General features: G+C 43.7%; 1 protein-coding gene across 1 annotated transcript in view; it reads right to left on the bottom strand.

The window, feature by feature from the left end:
• Nucleotides 1-3,916: 3,916 nt before the first annotated feature.
• The window catches only part of gas2l3 (growth arrest-specific 2 like 3), a 29,119-nt gene continuing 15,746 nt past the window's right edge, over nucleotides 3,917-17,289 (bottom strand). The window contains 8 exon segments of the mRNA XM_078242826.1: nucleotides 3,917-6,365; nucleotides 6,367-6,435; nucleotides 6,898-7,002; nucleotides 8,596-8,737; nucleotides 8,873-8,936; nucleotides 10,944-11,085; nucleotides 11,751-11,869; nucleotides 13,432-13,618. Coding sequence (XP_078098952.1) covers nucleotides 5,070-6,365; nucleotides 6,367-6,435; nucleotides 6,898-7,002; nucleotides 8,596-8,737; nucleotides 8,873-8,936; nucleotides 10,944-11,085; nucleotides 11,751-11,869; nucleotides 13,432-13,618 — 2,124 coding nt within the window. The 3' untranslated portion in view covers nucleotides 3,917-5,069.

Below are 17,289 nucleotides of genomic sequence, written 5' to 3'. Positions count from 1 at the left end.
GACGTTATAACAAGGGGAAAAAAAGCTTATGTTTGGTTGTTTGGCTCGAGGTCGAGGTGCAAAGCAGCCTAGGGTGAAATTACTTCGAACCATCACTTTCATTTTTCCGGCGCTGCAGATTAATCTCATTTGTTAATGTTTTTAAACTGCCGCCCGTGTGTCATGACTTTTCTCTCAGGGTTTCACGCTCAGTTTTTTTTAGACCAGAATGCACTGAGACAACTGACGGAACCTTCGACTTTGGTCTTTAAGCCTGGGAAATGCCTTGTCAGTATTTTATTAAGTTACTCTCTCCGTACCCTCTGCTCTCGTGACTTTTTTAGATAAAAATCCAAAACGACAGACATGTTTATGAGAAATGAGGTCAATTGTAATTTCTAATTTAACATGTTTTGATATTTAATAAATGCCTACAGGTAAAAAAAAAAAAAAAGCTTTCTGATCTTTCCTCTGGTTATGCTAAAATGTGAATAGTCAAATATATATAATTCCTAAAACCAAAGCTACTCGGGTTTTAACCACACTGACTTTGAATGCATATATTAGGCCTTTTTCACAGCACGCATTTGTACCCTGTTTACACGTACATGGTGAAAACATTTTCTTTCTAAAAAAAACTCTGGCCAGAGTGGAGATTTTGCACGTACACTGAGATAAACGGAGGTTTAGGCTGCCCACGCCGACGCCATGCCTGGCGCCATCTTTGTTCAAAAGAGAAAGAGGAAGTGATTCGTTGCTGCTGTTGCTATTTTCGGGCTTCTGATTGGCTAACGTGGGCTTGAGCTTCTCCTTACACTGCCACCTACAGGTTTGGCGTGCTCTTGACGGCATATGTACACGGGTTTGTTTTTAAACGAACACTTTTCTGTAAAGTGACAGGTGTGCACGATGTTATTTTTGAAAACGGAGAGGGTGAAATGTCCGTTTATGAAAATAGCCGGCCACGTGTAAACGTAGCATTGGACTCGTCACAGCAGGAGAAGCACAGGATCTTGAAATCAGAGCAGCTGAATGGAATGCAGCCATCATTAATTCAGTTATTTACACCTGTGCTGACATGTGAACACGTCCTCTTTCCTCTTGCCTCGGAGGAGGGTCCAGAATGCCTTTCTTTGGGACTGATTGAAGAAGCCTCGGTAAACTAATCCCAGTTGACGACAGCTGACGACAGCTGACTCCAGTTAAGCTAACGACGGTCGTCATGGAGCTCTCTGCCGTGCTGACATGAAGCCCTGTGCTACAGAAATCCATTTAAAACTTCTATCCTCCACTTTTCTGTCCATGTCTTAGCACCATCCACCGGCCAAATGCTGGTGAAACGTGATCAGATGAGATTAAATAAGATAGACTTGATTGATCCCAAATTGGGAAATTTTAATTTATTTTCAGGTTTATTTATCAGGGACAATGCACACTAATAATACATAAAAAGAAAAATGTGCCAGAGTTAGCCTGGAAGCTATTTGACATCCACTGTCCCTGGACTGGTGGTGAGAGGTAACCTGCCGTCACAATATCAGACACACACATACACACCCACATATAAAAGAAATAAGAAATAGGATAGAATATAAGAACAGCTAATCAAAAACAAAGATTAATGCAAAAGGAAAGAATGTGCAAACGTATTTACGAGTTGGGAATTGGGATTGTATCAAGCACTGTGCTACATTTGTATGTATGAAAAGTGCTATATAAATAAAGTCTGATTGATTGATTGGTTGATTGATTGAAAACAATGGTAATCTATAGAGTGGCTGGTAAAAATAAATGTGACCATGACCACAAAAAGTAAGTAGTAGTAACTTTGCACGCTGCTCCCATCTCTTTATAGTCCAACATAACTCACAGCATCAAGCAGCCAAAGCAACTCCACCCTGGTGTTGTGTTGGTTCAGAGTCACTGGGGGGGGCAGCAGAGCACAGCAGGACGTTTTAACCCTTGTGTTGTCTTCCCATCGACCATGCAATCTTTCTTTTTTTTTCAGGGGTCAAAATTTAAAAATTAAAACTTTTTTTTTTGGTGACGTTTTTGTTACTTTTTTTTTTTTTTTCACAAAAAAATGTCACTTTTTTCCGATGTTTTTCCCCGATGTTTTAGTCACTTTTTTCACATTTTTTGGTCACAAATTTCCGGTGTTATAGACCCTTTTTCACGGCAGACATGTTGACACGTCATAGTAGGAAAAGCGCAGGTGTATTCCAAACCATTAATTATGGCTGCATTCCACTTAGGAGAGGCCCTGGTATTGTGCTGCTGACTCACTGAACTAGCTTACTGGGAACACTTGATGGAACTGAGCCATCGACAAAAATGTCTGCCGTGAAAAAGGTCTACTGTCGATGTTTTTGTCGATTTTTCTGCACTTTTTTTTGGGACGTTTCTTGTTTTTTTTCTAACATTTTTTGTCACTTTTTTTCCAACGTTCTTTGATCATTTTCGCTATAAAATTGAATAACGCAACCAAATCCAATGAAAGTAGTGAACTGATCATTTATTTGACTTGTAAAGAGTAATGGTTGTATGGAACCATCTACGTTATGTTTTTGGACAATTTGGTTGAAAGAAAACCCAAATTTCTGATAGAGAAACTTTTTCAAAATGGGTCAAATTTGACGCACCATCACAGCTGATTCCACTTCTGGTGTCCGATTGGACCTCTGCTGAGGTTAAAGATAGTCCGAGCTATGTTGGAAATGATGTGTGGTCGGGGGGGGGGGTCACTGGACTCAAATGTACAAACACATAATGATAAAAAAAAAAAAAAAGATTCAGAAGGTCCTCTAGTTAGTTATTCTGAATTTGTGTGCGTCACTCCAGAATAGTTTATCGGAACGGATGCCATCTTCAAAATTGTGAGGATTTTATTTAAGGGAGATACCAAATCATCCGTTGTTCGTTGTTTCTCATCTTTGAATAAAAGCACAGCATCTGCATCCATTTTATTTCTATGTCTGCAGCGCAAAACTTTTTTTGTAATCATCTAAGTAAACGTTATGACAGAAACCCTTTATTTGAAATGTTCATAAATGACACGAACAACTAATTATCAGTCCAACAACCCCAAATTAATGTGAATTGTTTCATTCACTTATCTTCTTCAGGTTTTATTTTCACCTCAGCCCCCTGGCCTATTTCCACTCAGACCGTCCGTTTGTGATGAACTATTAGCCTGGGAACCAGACGAATCTGCGAGCTCACGTTTCATTTGCTCTGGCAGATGCTAAATCGCATTTGGTCTGGCGGCGTCAAGCCGAATAAAAACGATAAGAGGTGCAGTTCTTCCTGCCCCAACAGAGCTGCCATGAGAGAGAGAGAGAGAGAGGGGCGGGCGGGAGGGAGCCGTGAGCGTGCACACGTCGACCCAGTCCTCGGGTCTGAGCCAGACTCTTCCGGGGCCAGTGACAGGCCTTTAAATCAACTTTGCACAGGTGTAACGGATGACGTTAATTGGATGGAACTGCTCCATCGTTTCACCTGTGCTTCTCCTGCCACTCAAGTCAAAATGGCTGTTGTGAAAAAGGACTATTATTCGTCAAAAAAAAAAAGTAAATACTAGTTATAATTAGGGCTGGGTAATATGTTGTAACGGCCGGCAGGATGCTCTGCACTGCAGTGCAAAGGATCATGGGACTATGTCATGAACGGTTCCTGTCCTAGTTTAAGTGTGTAAATGATGTTCCGTTAGTGTTTTCTTTATTCACCTTAAGTTAATAATATTATAATGTCAGACATGACTACAGATTCCGGTGTTGCTTTATAACCATTCTTTCCAGTCTTAATACTCTGAGGGCTTTGTTTGGTATCCAGGTTAAGAGAGTTTAAAGGCTTTAGAGGGGAAACAAATCCCTAGAAACATTTGAAGCAACAGCATAACGTTGCTTATGTTAAATAAGACAAAACCAAGATAATCTTTTCAAACACGTGTCCATTTATTAATCAAAAAGACAAAAAAAAAAAAAAAGGTAGCTGGAGAAGAGACAATTGACAGATCAGACATTCAAATTCTGACAAACACGGCGGTTTCTGTAAAGTGCCAAACGAGAAAAAGCCTCACTAATAATATATATATATATAGTTTGTACTCACACAGACACCACATAGAAAACTAGATTTTTGACACACCAACACACACAAACATTAGAAACCATATAAAAACATGTCTACGTAGATGCTCTAGAAGGGGTTTTAGAGTGTTAAAAAGATCAGTAGTTCATCTGCGACTTGGGCGTTTCTCTGAGAAAACCTAAGTCATGGGTGCTCGTACACACTGTGCAATTTTCATCAGTAAAAACCATTTAAAACCCTGCCCCCCCCCGTCATCTAATACATTCTAATGCCGCTCAGAAACAACATTTCTGATGAAGGCACACGACAGGAAGGTCCGTTCCTGATGACGCCTTGTCAGGCGCCATGGACACAAACCCCCCCCCACCTAGATATCATTGATACAAACATCAGACACAAGAACAATGTCCCACTATCCACCAGTATGAGCTCACTGGGGAGAAGAAGAAGAAGAAAAAAAAAAAAAAAACTTTGGTAACCTGTTGGAGAGAACAGGACCCATGGAGGAAAAACATACAGATCTGTTTCCTTCAAATGTTCACCAAAGTGCCTTTAACTAAAATCATGGCTGTATTCCGTGATCTTCTGTTAGGCTTTTTCAGGTTAGCATTAGCTTTTTCATGGTTTTTCTATATAATAATAATAAAAAAAAAAAAAAACATGATAGCCTTTGTTCTTTAAAAGTCCCAACTCATTTGTTCAACGGCTGTACATGTAACGGAAGTGAAAATGTAAACACTGTGCAAGTTTTAGTGTTAACCGGGTTAGCTGAGCGCGCCAAACTGACCATGAAATCACCACAAAGACAAGACATACAAAGCATGACGCCTTTGACCGTTTGGATTAAAAAAATAATAAAAATAAAAGGCTATTAAATAACATTCAAAAACCAACAAAAATACAATGAGAAGCTCTTTGACGAGGGTTAGTGACAGGAAGAGTCTGCTTGGTGAGAAGAAGCTGTGTGTGACCAGCCCGCTGGCGGTGGGGAACCGTCCACCTTACGTCTTAGGCCTCCTCCTGCTGTTCATTTCAAAGTAAGCGTCCTCACTGTTGCCCTTGTTCTGTGGGATCTTCTTCCTGGCGCTGGGCTCCGTCTTCCCAGCCTTGACGTTGGGACTGGTTTTCTGCGGGGCCAGGGCGAGTCCTGGAGTCGCTTCAGCTTTCAGAGTGGCCTTCTTGTTGATGGGGTTGTTAATGGTGGTGGTGGTGGTGGGGGCGGCGGCGGCAGCTTGCTTTCGCCCCGCCCTCTGTGCTGTGGCTAGTGTTTTCTGATTGGCTTTGCCGATGGGGGAAGGGCCTGTGTTGCCCCCGGGGACCCGCCCGGGGGCAGCAGCAGTGCCACGTGGAGGGGCAGCAGCCACCTTGGTCGGGGCCGGGCCCTTGGCTTTGGCTGTCACCTCTTTGCTCTTCGGCAGGGAGCAGGTAGGTTTCGGCAGCGCGGGGGAGGCTGTCCGTGAGCTGGGGGTGGGGGTCCGGGTTTGGGTAGTTGGGGTCGCTGCGGTCCTTGCGGCCGTCCGCACCCGCCTGGCAGCCTCTAGACGGAGGCGCGAGGCTGGGGAGCCGGGACGGCGCTGTGCGAGGCGAGCGCGATTGCTGGTGCCGGATGGGGGCCGGGCGTCTTTAGAGGCGGGGGCTCGTGCTGGTGCAGTGACGGGGTGAGGCACAGAGGCGGCGACTGAAGAGGCACAGGGGCTGGAGGGTTTGGGGCATTTGGAAGACGGTTCGGGGCAGACGGGGCTCCTGGGCTGAGGGGCCGGGCCCCGTGGGGATGGCCGGAGCTTCAGTTTGGAGGCGGGGTGAGGCTCTGCGAGGGCACGTGGTGGAGCCGAGGATGGAGTCAGAGCTCTGCGACACCCAGGCACGGGAGAGGATCCTTTGGAGGATCCCCCCACAGGCGTGGAGGGCAGAGATGAGGAACCTTTGGTGGTGGTGGTGGTGGTGGGCAGGGGCAGCTGGGTGGGCTTCCTGGGGGAAGAAGGCGCCCCCTGCAGGTTCTTCCTCGGCGCTGTGGCAGCACCTTTCCTGGGCAGCGTGGGCGTGCAGGCCGGGGAGGCGGCGTAGGACCGACACGTCTGACCCACAGCGGTCGCAGAGGAAGACGACGAGGTGGTGGAGGAGGAAGAGGAGGAAGACGTGGAGATGAGCTTGTTGACAGCGGCGAGGGGGTCCATGTCAGGAGGAGGGGGTGGAGCTGCGTTGCTATGGTGACCTCCCAGGCCGGGGGGGCCTTTCTGAAAGGCCAGGATCTTCTGCTCCAGAGTGGTGAACTGCAGCACTCGCAGAGGGTCGTACTTTCATCAGGAAACCGCGCAGCGTGTCCCAGCCGCCGCCGACACGCACCATCACATGTTTCCCATGAAGCATCTGTGGAGGGCAATCAAGTCGTTACATTGATTTTCTCATCTATCTATCGTGTAAAAAAGATAAAAAAACAACAACAAAAAAAACAACATCTTTGTAGCCAGTCAAAAAGCAACAGTGACATATTCCTTCCTGCTGCAGATCTTTAAATGAGCTCGTCTGTCCCGAGACTTGGCACCACAGACAGCAGAGTAATTATCAGGTGATCGCCGCTACTACTGGGTAACGAGCTTACAAGAGTCCAATCACAGCCTCAGTGATGTAGTGTAGAGTCCTGTGTGCTCTAAATCTCTGCCAGAGCTCACACACGCACAAATGTGTATATTTGTGTATTTTAAAAGCTTCTGAATGGTAGAACCAAAGGACTGACTGGATTGTCTGTATTACTGACGTGAAGTGAGCCAACACAGGAGTCTGCTACCACTGCAGAGTGTGTGTGTGTGTGTGTGTGTTCAGAACACTCACCCGAATAAAGAGGGTCTTGTCTCCCAGTCTGTAGCGTCCCTCAGACAGGTACTCAATGGAGACTCTGTTGGCACAGTTGCAGGGTGGATCGTCCATGCCGTGCTCCTACAAGGGACAATAGAGGATCATAAGGAGGCCATCTCATTGGCAGAAATATTGGACTCTTTGTAAACATTCAATATAGTTCTATCAGAACCCAACATTTACAGTAAGAGGATTACTCCGTGTCACCTCAGATGGCTGGAAAACAAAGCAATATATTTAAAATGATCTCTGGTTTTTGCTGCTGCATAAGTGAGCAATAATGCAATCACACCCAGTGAAGCAAGGCATGACTTGTTTTAAAAAAAAAGAAGAAAAAAAAGTATTTAAAATCTCAAAATGAGACACAAGGAGATGAAGACACACTGGCCTAAAATAACTTGACAGCATTTGCTACAAGCTGCAGCTTAACAACTGCTTATTTGAACATGGAAAGGAAAAATGCATTCGGGAACAAATATGCTTTCATCCCAACCGTCTTCCACTTCAATGAGTGCGGTTATTTTTAGTCCAGCTGTCTGCCGGACTGGACACGGGAAATAAACCCAGCGAACACTGACGGCGTTCACGGTAAATCACAACATCCATCAGATGGGATTTAGGGTTGATGGAGGAGCCTCACTGCTGGGAGAGAGAGAGATGGAGCATTTACACTGGGACGTCAACAGCCAGCTCATCTCTGTGTGTATACGTGTGACCGTGTGAGAGTGAGTCACAGGGCGCCGCCGGCAGAGCGTCACGTGGTCAGCCGGGATGTGTCATACCCCGTGGGGGGGCGCCGACGAAGCCGCCTCAACTGGGTCGCACATGGACCACCTATGTGATGCTGACGTGATCAGCTGTAGGCCTTCCGACGCTTCGCTGCGTGCAAATGTATTGTTTGAGCAAACGGCAGCTCTCTCTTTCTGCTCGTTTGTGAGTGGCCATCCTCGACCGGTGGTTCTTAAATGGGGGTACGCGTACCCCTAGGGGTACCTTGGAGTACTGCAGGGGGGGGTGAGAGAGTCCTTGTTCTTTTAAAAAAAATAAATAGCAGTCATGCAAAAGTCCTAAAATAATTATACGCTATAGTTATGAATGAATTTAGTGATTGTAAACTTAAAGTGTAGCATCTCTTGCCTCTCTTTAAAAGCTAGGCTTTTTTTTTTTTGTACCGAAATTTTTTGTGCGGTTTAGGGGGTACTTAGATGAAAAACATTTCAAATGGGGTACATTATTGGAAAAAGTTTCAAGACCACTGATCTAGACTGAGGTTAGAGGACAGCTCACAAGCATTTGGTGTAGGGATGCTAATTTAGGAGCCGACCCTAATTAACCGATCAATAACAGTCCCAGTTCACCCGTCCGGGAGGCTCGGACGTACTTCCCACTTTCCGTGGACAGCTGTGGACTTGTACCGATTTAATAACTTGTTTATTTTTGTTTTAATAATATTGTTTTTAGCCGTTTAACTGATTAACCGTAAGAATTAAAAATCAGTCAATATTCTTATTAACGAGTCGGTCAAACGGTTAATCTTTAACATCCCAAAAGTTTAAAAAAAAAAAAAAAGATTTCTTGTGCCTCACTTCCTGACTCCAGGTGGAAAGGTTTCATGTTGTGTGTGTCTGAAAACGGTACGGGGTTCATACGTTCCGGCTGCGAGTCAGAACTCACCCCCGGCTGGTAGAGGCCGCCGTGCTGGCAGCACACGCTGAAGGTTTTGACGGCTGGCCGTGGCTCCTCCGTCATCAACAGAGTCTCCTCCAACTCGATCTCCTTCTCCAGCTTCACCAGCACAGGAGGCTCCACGCCATACCTGAGGAACGCACAGCACACTTTACATCTGCACCTTTGGCCCTGAAACGTTTAACCAATCTTGAACCGTTCCTTTTTGGGGGTTTTAAACCATTTCCAAGTTTCCGCTTCTTCGTTTGTGTTTAAAAAGACTTACTTGGAGACGATGCGGCCGATCTCCAGCAGACAGAGACAAACTTGCCGAGGCTCCTTGTGCAGCACTGAGGCAGAAAACACAACAGTTAACAGGTAAATAATGTGGAGAAGCAGCTTTCTTTAGAGAGAACACAACGGCATGGCAAATAAAAAAGGGATGAGGCGCAACAAAATTCACGTGCTCCTTTCCAAAACATGACACTATGAGCACACATACGATAAAGATAGTTATTCCCCGAGGGGTTGTTGGATGATTCATGCAGAAGAGAACAGGGCTCTGGGTGTGGAGGGCACAGCTTTAAAGTCACACACGGATATTCATTAAACAAGAATATATATTGAAGAGTAAGAGAGTCACAGCAGGTGTTTGGCTTTCGTTCTAAATCGCTCCAATCCCTTTTATCGGAGAGCCATTACTTGTAATGAAGTGATCCCCCATACCGAGTACTCAGGGCAATTGCTCTCCACAACAGATCCTATTAAGCCATTAAGAAGCAAGGCTTAAAACAACGGAGCTCTGCAAAGTTATTAGGAGCTTACAGCCGCAGTCTCGTCTGTTTCACACTGTTAATCATCCTCTATAAAGGCCAACATTAGCAGAACAGTGTGGAGTTAACCATTTCCCTGTTAGCTGGTGTTCTTATTCAAAAGAACATCCAGGACCAACCTGCAGAGAGAGCCACATCCTGGTAAATATTTAACCCTCTGAGGACAAAAGACGCACTGGCGAGTCCAAGCCACGTTTGACAACACTCTTACTCAAAAAGCGATATTACAAAATTTCATTTTAGACATTTAGTTACCATTTTATTCATAAATTAGGCTACTTTTGTGAACCTAAGACTTTTGTAAACTCATTTCAAGCACCAAAACAATGAAGTGTAGGTACGTTTTCACAGGCAAGTCAAGAAATATTTCCACTTTAGGGCCAAACTCTCTCTTTACACGTTGCTCTGGAACAATTTTGGGCATCACTATACAGAAAGCTGAGTTTGGTCTTAACACTTTGATATGAAACACATGGGGATCAGTTATATGCTAATACACTTAAAAGGAGAGAGAAGATATGTAAAAATGCTAGACCTCAGAGGGTTAAAAGAACTCCTTAAGGATTGGTATGGTCTTCTTGCTCAGGACTCTGGTGTATTTTTCTTACTTGGTCTAAACGTCCTTTTGGCCTGATTTTAAAACTGGCTTGGACTCAACCAATGCTCGCTAAAGAAATAAAAGCTGAAGAGGAAAAATTCGGGGAGTTTTTGCTGTCCAATAGGTAGACAGTGGCCAAGCACATGCAGGGAAACTCATCGTGATACCATTTCCCAAAGTTTTCAAAGTTATTTGAACATTTGGCCTTCGATCCCCGGGAATAAAAGATTTACCAGTCCATTAAGGTGACCGTCTTTGTTGAAAAATGTCTGCTCCCTTCTGCTGGCTTGGACAAACAAACCTTGGACTTTGAAATTTGTATCTGGTTATTCAAGAGGTTAGGGTTGTGACAAACTATCTCAATCTTTGCCAGAGCAGCTGAAGGTAGCACCTTATTAAGTTACTGTGGGTTCTTCCAACAACTGAGATTCATATTTAGAACCAGGAAAGGGTTGCCATTGTTCACATTTTAGATGGGATTGTAACAGTGCTAAGGCTGCTGTACATGAATGAAAGAAAAGAGGAAGAGCAACAGAAGAGTTTAAATAGAAAGAAGTTAATTTGAAAAAAAGAAAAGAGATGGCAGGCTAATTTGGCTTTTTCCCTGTAAATATAGATTCCAACCGGCCATTATCTGTAACCACTTATCCTTTGCAGGGTCGCTGGAGCCGATCCCAGCGTGAGTGCAAATATTGATTTAAAAAAAAAAAAAGAAAAAAAAAGAAATCTATGGCCATTTTTCATTGGACTAGTATTATGCCACAACTTGATGTTATGTATTCCACATCTGCTTCACTTTTTTTCCAATCACAAGAGAGGCAGTGTGCCTCTACAGCGATAAAACAAATACAGACAGACAGAATGCATTAGCACCAGAATAGATGGAAGCAGTGTATAGTTTCTGCGACATCAACTGCCGCTCTTACCGAGGCCTTCGGACTCAAACAGGTAGGTCTCCTCCACGCCGGCGTGGCGACACCAGGCCAGGAAGTTGGCGGTGTTGTCTCGAGCGAAGAAGGAACCCGGAGAGGCGTCGCGCTTACATGCAATCTTCCTGGTGGGGAACAGCTGTCGGGGGGGGGGGGAATAAACTCCATGAATCAATATCATCAAACTCGGGGTGGACATATGCAGTTAAGTGAGGGGATTTAAAACCACGTGAAAAAGAGGATGAAAATGTGAGAACATAAGACATATTTTTGACATAAAACCTCAATATCGATATTGTGGGGTTGACTATTGGTGCTTTAACAAAATAGCTTCACAATGAGATTTTTGATAAATAATCATCAGTAATGTGGATATAATGACTTAAGTGGGTGAAGGCAAATAATAGGACAGCTACAACAGTCTGGTAAGTTCAGAAAATGACATCACTTTACTGTAATGCAGCCTTTAAAACCAGGAGAAGACAACACTTAAGCCATTAACAATATCCAAAATCTAAGACGATATCTGGTCACATAATCACAATAGCGATATAATATCGATACATTGCCCAGCCCTAGTGCACACAGGGGGGCTAAAACCAGAGCACAAGGACCATGAGACATTCCGATTGACACAGCAGGAATGTCATGTGTGCTAACTGAACTCCGAAATGAATGAAATTTGTCCATACGTTGTGACCTGCTGTGCTCCCCCTCCCCCCAAACTCCCCCCCCACGTGTGAGCATAAGAGCTGCCCTTTGGACCATGGTCCCGGCTATTTTCCCCGCTGCTGTCTGACTCACCTTGCAGAGTGCGGAGGGGCAGCTCTGGGCGATCTTCGTCTGCAGCACGCCGATGAGCTGGCAGAGCTTCACGCCGTTATTCAGCTCGTCCATGAAAAACTCGGCTCTCACCTCCTCGCCTGGAAAAGTGAAAAGACCCAGAATAAAATGTACAGAACAATACGAATGATGCTACTTTTTCATCTGCAAAAGCATTTTTATAAAAGATGAGATTTGTGTCATTTACATAAGTTCATGTAATGTGGGTCCAAACCACATCTCTAGTAGGGCGTTTTTCCCCGATACCGATACTGGGACTTCGATACCGGTTCCTGAGCGATACTTTTTTTCCGATACCAATTTTATAAAATCCATTTTAACAAAAAGAAATGACTACATTACGGCACAAATCTTTTTATTTATTCACAGCTCCTACTACGTGAGCCCCGTCTCTCTGTGTAACGTAGAGTTTGTCCTGCCTGCCTCTATGATGCGTTAACATTAGACAGCCAATCACAAGCATTATTAGATCTTGGTACACGCATGCTGCAGGTTTATTGGCTCACTGACGCCGATGAGATTTACTCCTTAGGTATTGAAGTTTGGTATTGAATGACGAGGCATTTTTCGATAGTCGATACTAATGAGGCTATTCGGTCGGTGCCTAAAAAGTATTTATTTCGGTAACCAGCTCTAATCTCTAGTACGAATTAACAAAATTATTTTTTCGCTCTATAAGCAGTTTTGTTCTTCAGTGTCTTTTGTTGTAGGACAAAAAGACAAAAGACTGCACGTTAACGGTTGCTCAAGAACGTATGGCGCTCCCACGACCCCTTATTGTAAATCACCGCCCTAGTAAACTCAACAAAGGCCATGGGAACTGAATTCACACTGGGAACAAAATCCAAAATAGTCACAACATAGTCACAACACTAAGTGACAAAAGATTGCTCCACAAAAGTTGAGTTTCCGTACTACGACAGCCGAGCCCCGAGGCTTGAAACCTTATCCGCTGCACGCCACCTGTTGCTGCAGCAACCGGCCCCTCGGGATCGGTCAAACGGTTTACAAATGTGGGATACAGGTCGTCACGGTACCTATAACTCATGTTGAGTGTTTCGTACCTGCCCACATTCCTCATGAGAAAAATGGTCTGCTTCTTAACAAAAAAAAAAAAAAGAATGGAATCAGTTTCAGCTTCAGTTTCCTCACTGCTCCATTGTATTATAGGGGACAATAGATGTCAGTATAATAGCAGAGGATGAAATTAGGGATTTTGTTCCACTCCTGTTTCTGTGTTTGCAGCATCCAAATCCAATTACATGGGAGACCCACGTCAATTGTGCATCAGAATTTTCCTAGCCTTGAGGGGGGGAAACTGTTAGCATGCAACTGCAGTGTTGATTCATATATGCACAGGTTTGGACACATCTACTCTCCATGCTACACTACAGTGAAATACATCAGACAGAAAAACATTAACATCCGTTTTCTCGAAAAGATGTCAAAACAACATGATCCCAGACAGTCAGAGGGGGGCAAAAAGACATGACAAAACCTCTAAAGCAGTACTTTAGGGCTGCTTTTTAAATCGTCATAGCAATATGAACTGGTGTAATAAATACATAGAGAAAGGCTGCGCATATCACATATTTTCCTTATAGCGTGCAGCCCTACTTCTTAGCCGACACGCAGCTCTTACCCAGCATGCCGGTGAGCCAGATGGCCAGATCCTCCTGCATGGGCACCAGGGTGGCTTCATGTCGCACGGCCAGCCACTGGTCATACTGGAAGACGTCTGCGAGGCCGGGGCCGTGGCGCTGTGCCAACGGGCTGCGAGGGCTCCTGGGGCTCAGCAGCGGGGCGTCGAACTTCTCGCCAAACCAAACCTAGAGAAGGAAGATTGGCGACCGTTTACACATGCAATGAAAATCAATGTGTTCTCGGAAAAATGGCATCCAGCACAATCTTGAAAGATCTTCATGAAGGCTTTTTAACCTTTTTAATATAGGTTAGAAGTTTCTCCACAGCCAACAGTCTCTGCAAGCCAACACATTATCATACTCTAGTTACCATCCAGCCGTGCTCTGTGTGAATATCAGAGGAATTTTAGTGACCCATCCATGCAGAGAGGACGTGTCAGGGATGCCGTCATTCCACACTGCCACTGGGCCTGGTAACCACTGTGGTTTACTCGGAGTAAAAACCGAAACCCAAGCTTTAATTCCAAGCACCCAACCTAATTATTTTTTTTAACGTCTTTCATTGTCTAGTGAAAGACAACCTCAGTCATTTTTTTTTTTCCCCCTTTTGTTGCAAATCCAAAAAGGAAAAACAGAGACAATTGAATGCTGTTGCACTTGACTGCTTAAATGGGTGTCTAGCACTGGTTCACAGTCCGGAGCTCAGTGCCTGGAGCCAGCCACTTGATCACTGATGTCTCCTCATATCCATCTCTACTCTCACACCCCTCCCTTCCGATCCCTTGTCTCAAGTAATCCTGTGTAGCCACAGTGTTCTTCGTTTCACAGCCACCACTTACATAAAAGGAAATTGTCATTAAGTTCGACATACTTTTTAGAAAAATATGGAGACAAAACTAGAGCTGCAAAGATGAATCGATTCGTTGATTTCGTCCGATTCCAGCTTCTTGAATGTGAATATTGTTCTTTCTTCCCTCCTCTGTGACAGTAAACTGAATATCTTTGAGTTGTGGACAAAACAAGACATTTGAGGACATCATCTTGGGCTTTAGGAAACACTCAAGTCATTTTTCACCATGTTCTGACATTTTATAGACCAAACAACTAATCAATTAATCGAGAAAATAAAGCAACAGATTAACAGACTATGAAAATAATGTCAAAGCTTTAAAGACCTAAAGAGATATATAACGAAGCGTGCAATTCCCATTTACAAAGTGGCTATGTTGTTGTTTTATTTCAACTTCTTAATTGTCTGCAGGCAATAGGAGAAGCAATCCAGAAACCGACGACTTGTGCAGACATTACATTCTGTTTGAAATCTCCCTGTCCACTTTGTTGACATCGGTTTAAAGATACAGCCTCTAATCTCTGGTGTCCATCACATATCATCAAGCAATAGTGAGACATTGCGTCTACTGTAGTGAGTGGGTTATTGTGCTTAAAACAAGGCCCAGTGCTGTCGGGGCCTTGAACTCATGGCGTTCGTTCTGCCTACAAACAGGAAGCCTTCTGGCCAGTCGACTCAGACAGAGAGGCCCGTTATACAGTAATGCACTGCTGATGCTCAGAGCCGCCCCAACAACCCTGCTGAGGAGACCGTGTGTGTGCGCGCATGTGCATTGTGATATAGCTATATATAACGAAGCATTGGATCAAGCAGATACTGAATGTCCATAATCTCTTTACTTACTGGGACTACATAAAGGGAAATAAAAAGGGAACTGGGGATTAGGGCTGCACGATATGAGAAAAATATATACTTGCGATTATTTTTGACTGATATTGCGATATGATTCACGATACTGGAAAGAATAATCATTTTTGTATCGTTCTCATTGAAAAATATATAAATAAAAAAAGATTATAGTGTGATTTACTTTGTAGGATACAATTTGTAGGCCGGGATGTCTCTGCGGCGCCACAGTACTTCATTCAGAATGGTTTGACACGTCAATATTGCGATTTCGATAAAATTGAGATTAATTGTGCGGCCCTACTGGGGATGCAACAACAGGTTTAAATCTCACAATGCTAGGAAGAAAGGATTGATAAATTAGGAGTCTAAATTCATAGATATTCACGGTTTCAATTTTGACCTAAACGTGTCTAAAAGAAAGGCAAAGATAACCGCAAACTGTGAACACCTTTTAACTCCAATGGGCTACTGCAGTGATTTAGTATTCGGGGGCTTCCTCAAACGACAGATTGAAAAAAAGAACGGTCAAAATCAAAGCCGCAGAGATCGAGATATGCTGACATTTAGTCCTTAGTATGGGACAAAATCCAAAAACACTTGATCCTGCAATTCCCATGATGCAACTCAACAGAATCTTTTATTACCCCGCCCGTGCCTTAAATGCCCACTTCTTTCAAACCCTACACCTCCAGTTTATAACTCAAGACTTTCCATTAAGAAAACGTAAGCCCCAGGCCCAAGCCGAGACAACTCCGATGACATCATCAGGGTTATTTTACTTTATAAAGTTGCCTCCAGAACCACAGAAGACACTATACAACTGTTTTTCACAGGATGAGTAGAACTCTTCATGACAAGTTAATTAAACTTCCTGTCCCTTCTAACATTCTGCTTCAGGCAACTTTGACTCATTTACCTAATTTAATCAACTCAATGTGTAATTTGGGTTGTCTGGTGAGACATTTAGCCCCCAGGGCCCTGTAGTTAGCTCTGTGTTAGGATTAAGGACATGCAAACAAATGTTTAGAATAAACACCAATGGGACATCATTGCTTTAGGAATGTTTTTTTCGTTCGTTTGTTTTTTTTAGTTCCACTCTTGTCCCCATCAGGGTGACCTTTGAACCCAAAAGGGGGTGGTAACAAAGATGTAAGCACAGGGAAAACACACATAAAAAAAAAGGGGGAGAAAGTTGAAAGGGATGAGACGAGACACAGACAGACACTTGGTGTGCACACACACACACACACACACACACACACACATTACATAACACGGTTCAGAAGAGCAAACTGCCTACAGAACAGGTTCACAACAACACGTGCCTTTCCTGGCATCTGGCTAATTAGAAAGTAAGGCAGCGTAGTGTAACGTCGAAATTACGTAAATGGCGACTGAACAGTGAGATAATCCAGCCTGGCACCATGTCATCTGACCTCATACAGGTCCATAGAGAGTATTTAGCTCTTAAAAGAAGCCTTGTGTTGTAAACTGAAATCTTGCAGAGTATAGAGAAAGTCTCAGTTTCTTTCACCACGTCTGTCCTCATTAGGCACTGGAATGTGGCTCGGTAATCCTGGTATGAAATGCAACGGACTGAGAGGCCAGCATGGTACGCTTTAGGAGGTTATCTGATGCTCTTAACCTGAGCCAGTTACACCACTAAACCCCCTGAAACAATAGTCAATAGCAGGAAGCTCAATGAAAGAAAAAAAAAAAAAAGTGGGATGTAGCAAAATATTCAACAAATGATCATTACAAGCCACTGTTGAAATTGAAAATACATACACATGCCATGCAAGGTCTTCTTCTTATATCATGGTCTTCTCTCATGATTATGGTCTGGTTATTTAAAGACGCTTTCTCATTATATAAGCTGTTCTCATGACTGTAGCATCTGTTCCCATTATTATAAAACATTTTCTTCATGCCATATGTCAATGAGTCATGTATATGAAGCCTATAAACCACTTTCACTTTAGCTTTAAGCTTTGTCAGATGTTCAGCTCCAGCTCCAACTTAAACTAGAAGTTACGATTTGATCAACTTAAATAATACCAGAACGACTTTCTACTCCTTTACATTTGAAGTGCTTTGCCATTACTTTAGCTCTCCCAATTTTTTGACTTCCCAAACTTCATGGCCTGGTTGTTGACCT

This window comes from Sander vitreus, chromosome 23 (genome assembly GCF_031162955.1).
Source record: "Sander vitreus isolate 19-12246 chromosome 23, sanVit1, whole genome shotgun sequence".
NCBI classification, from domain to species: domain Eukaryota; kingdom Metazoa; phylum Chordata; class Actinopteri; order Perciformes; family Percidae; genus Sander; species Sander vitreus.
This window is presented reverse-complemented; position numbering and strand designations above follow the sequence as displayed.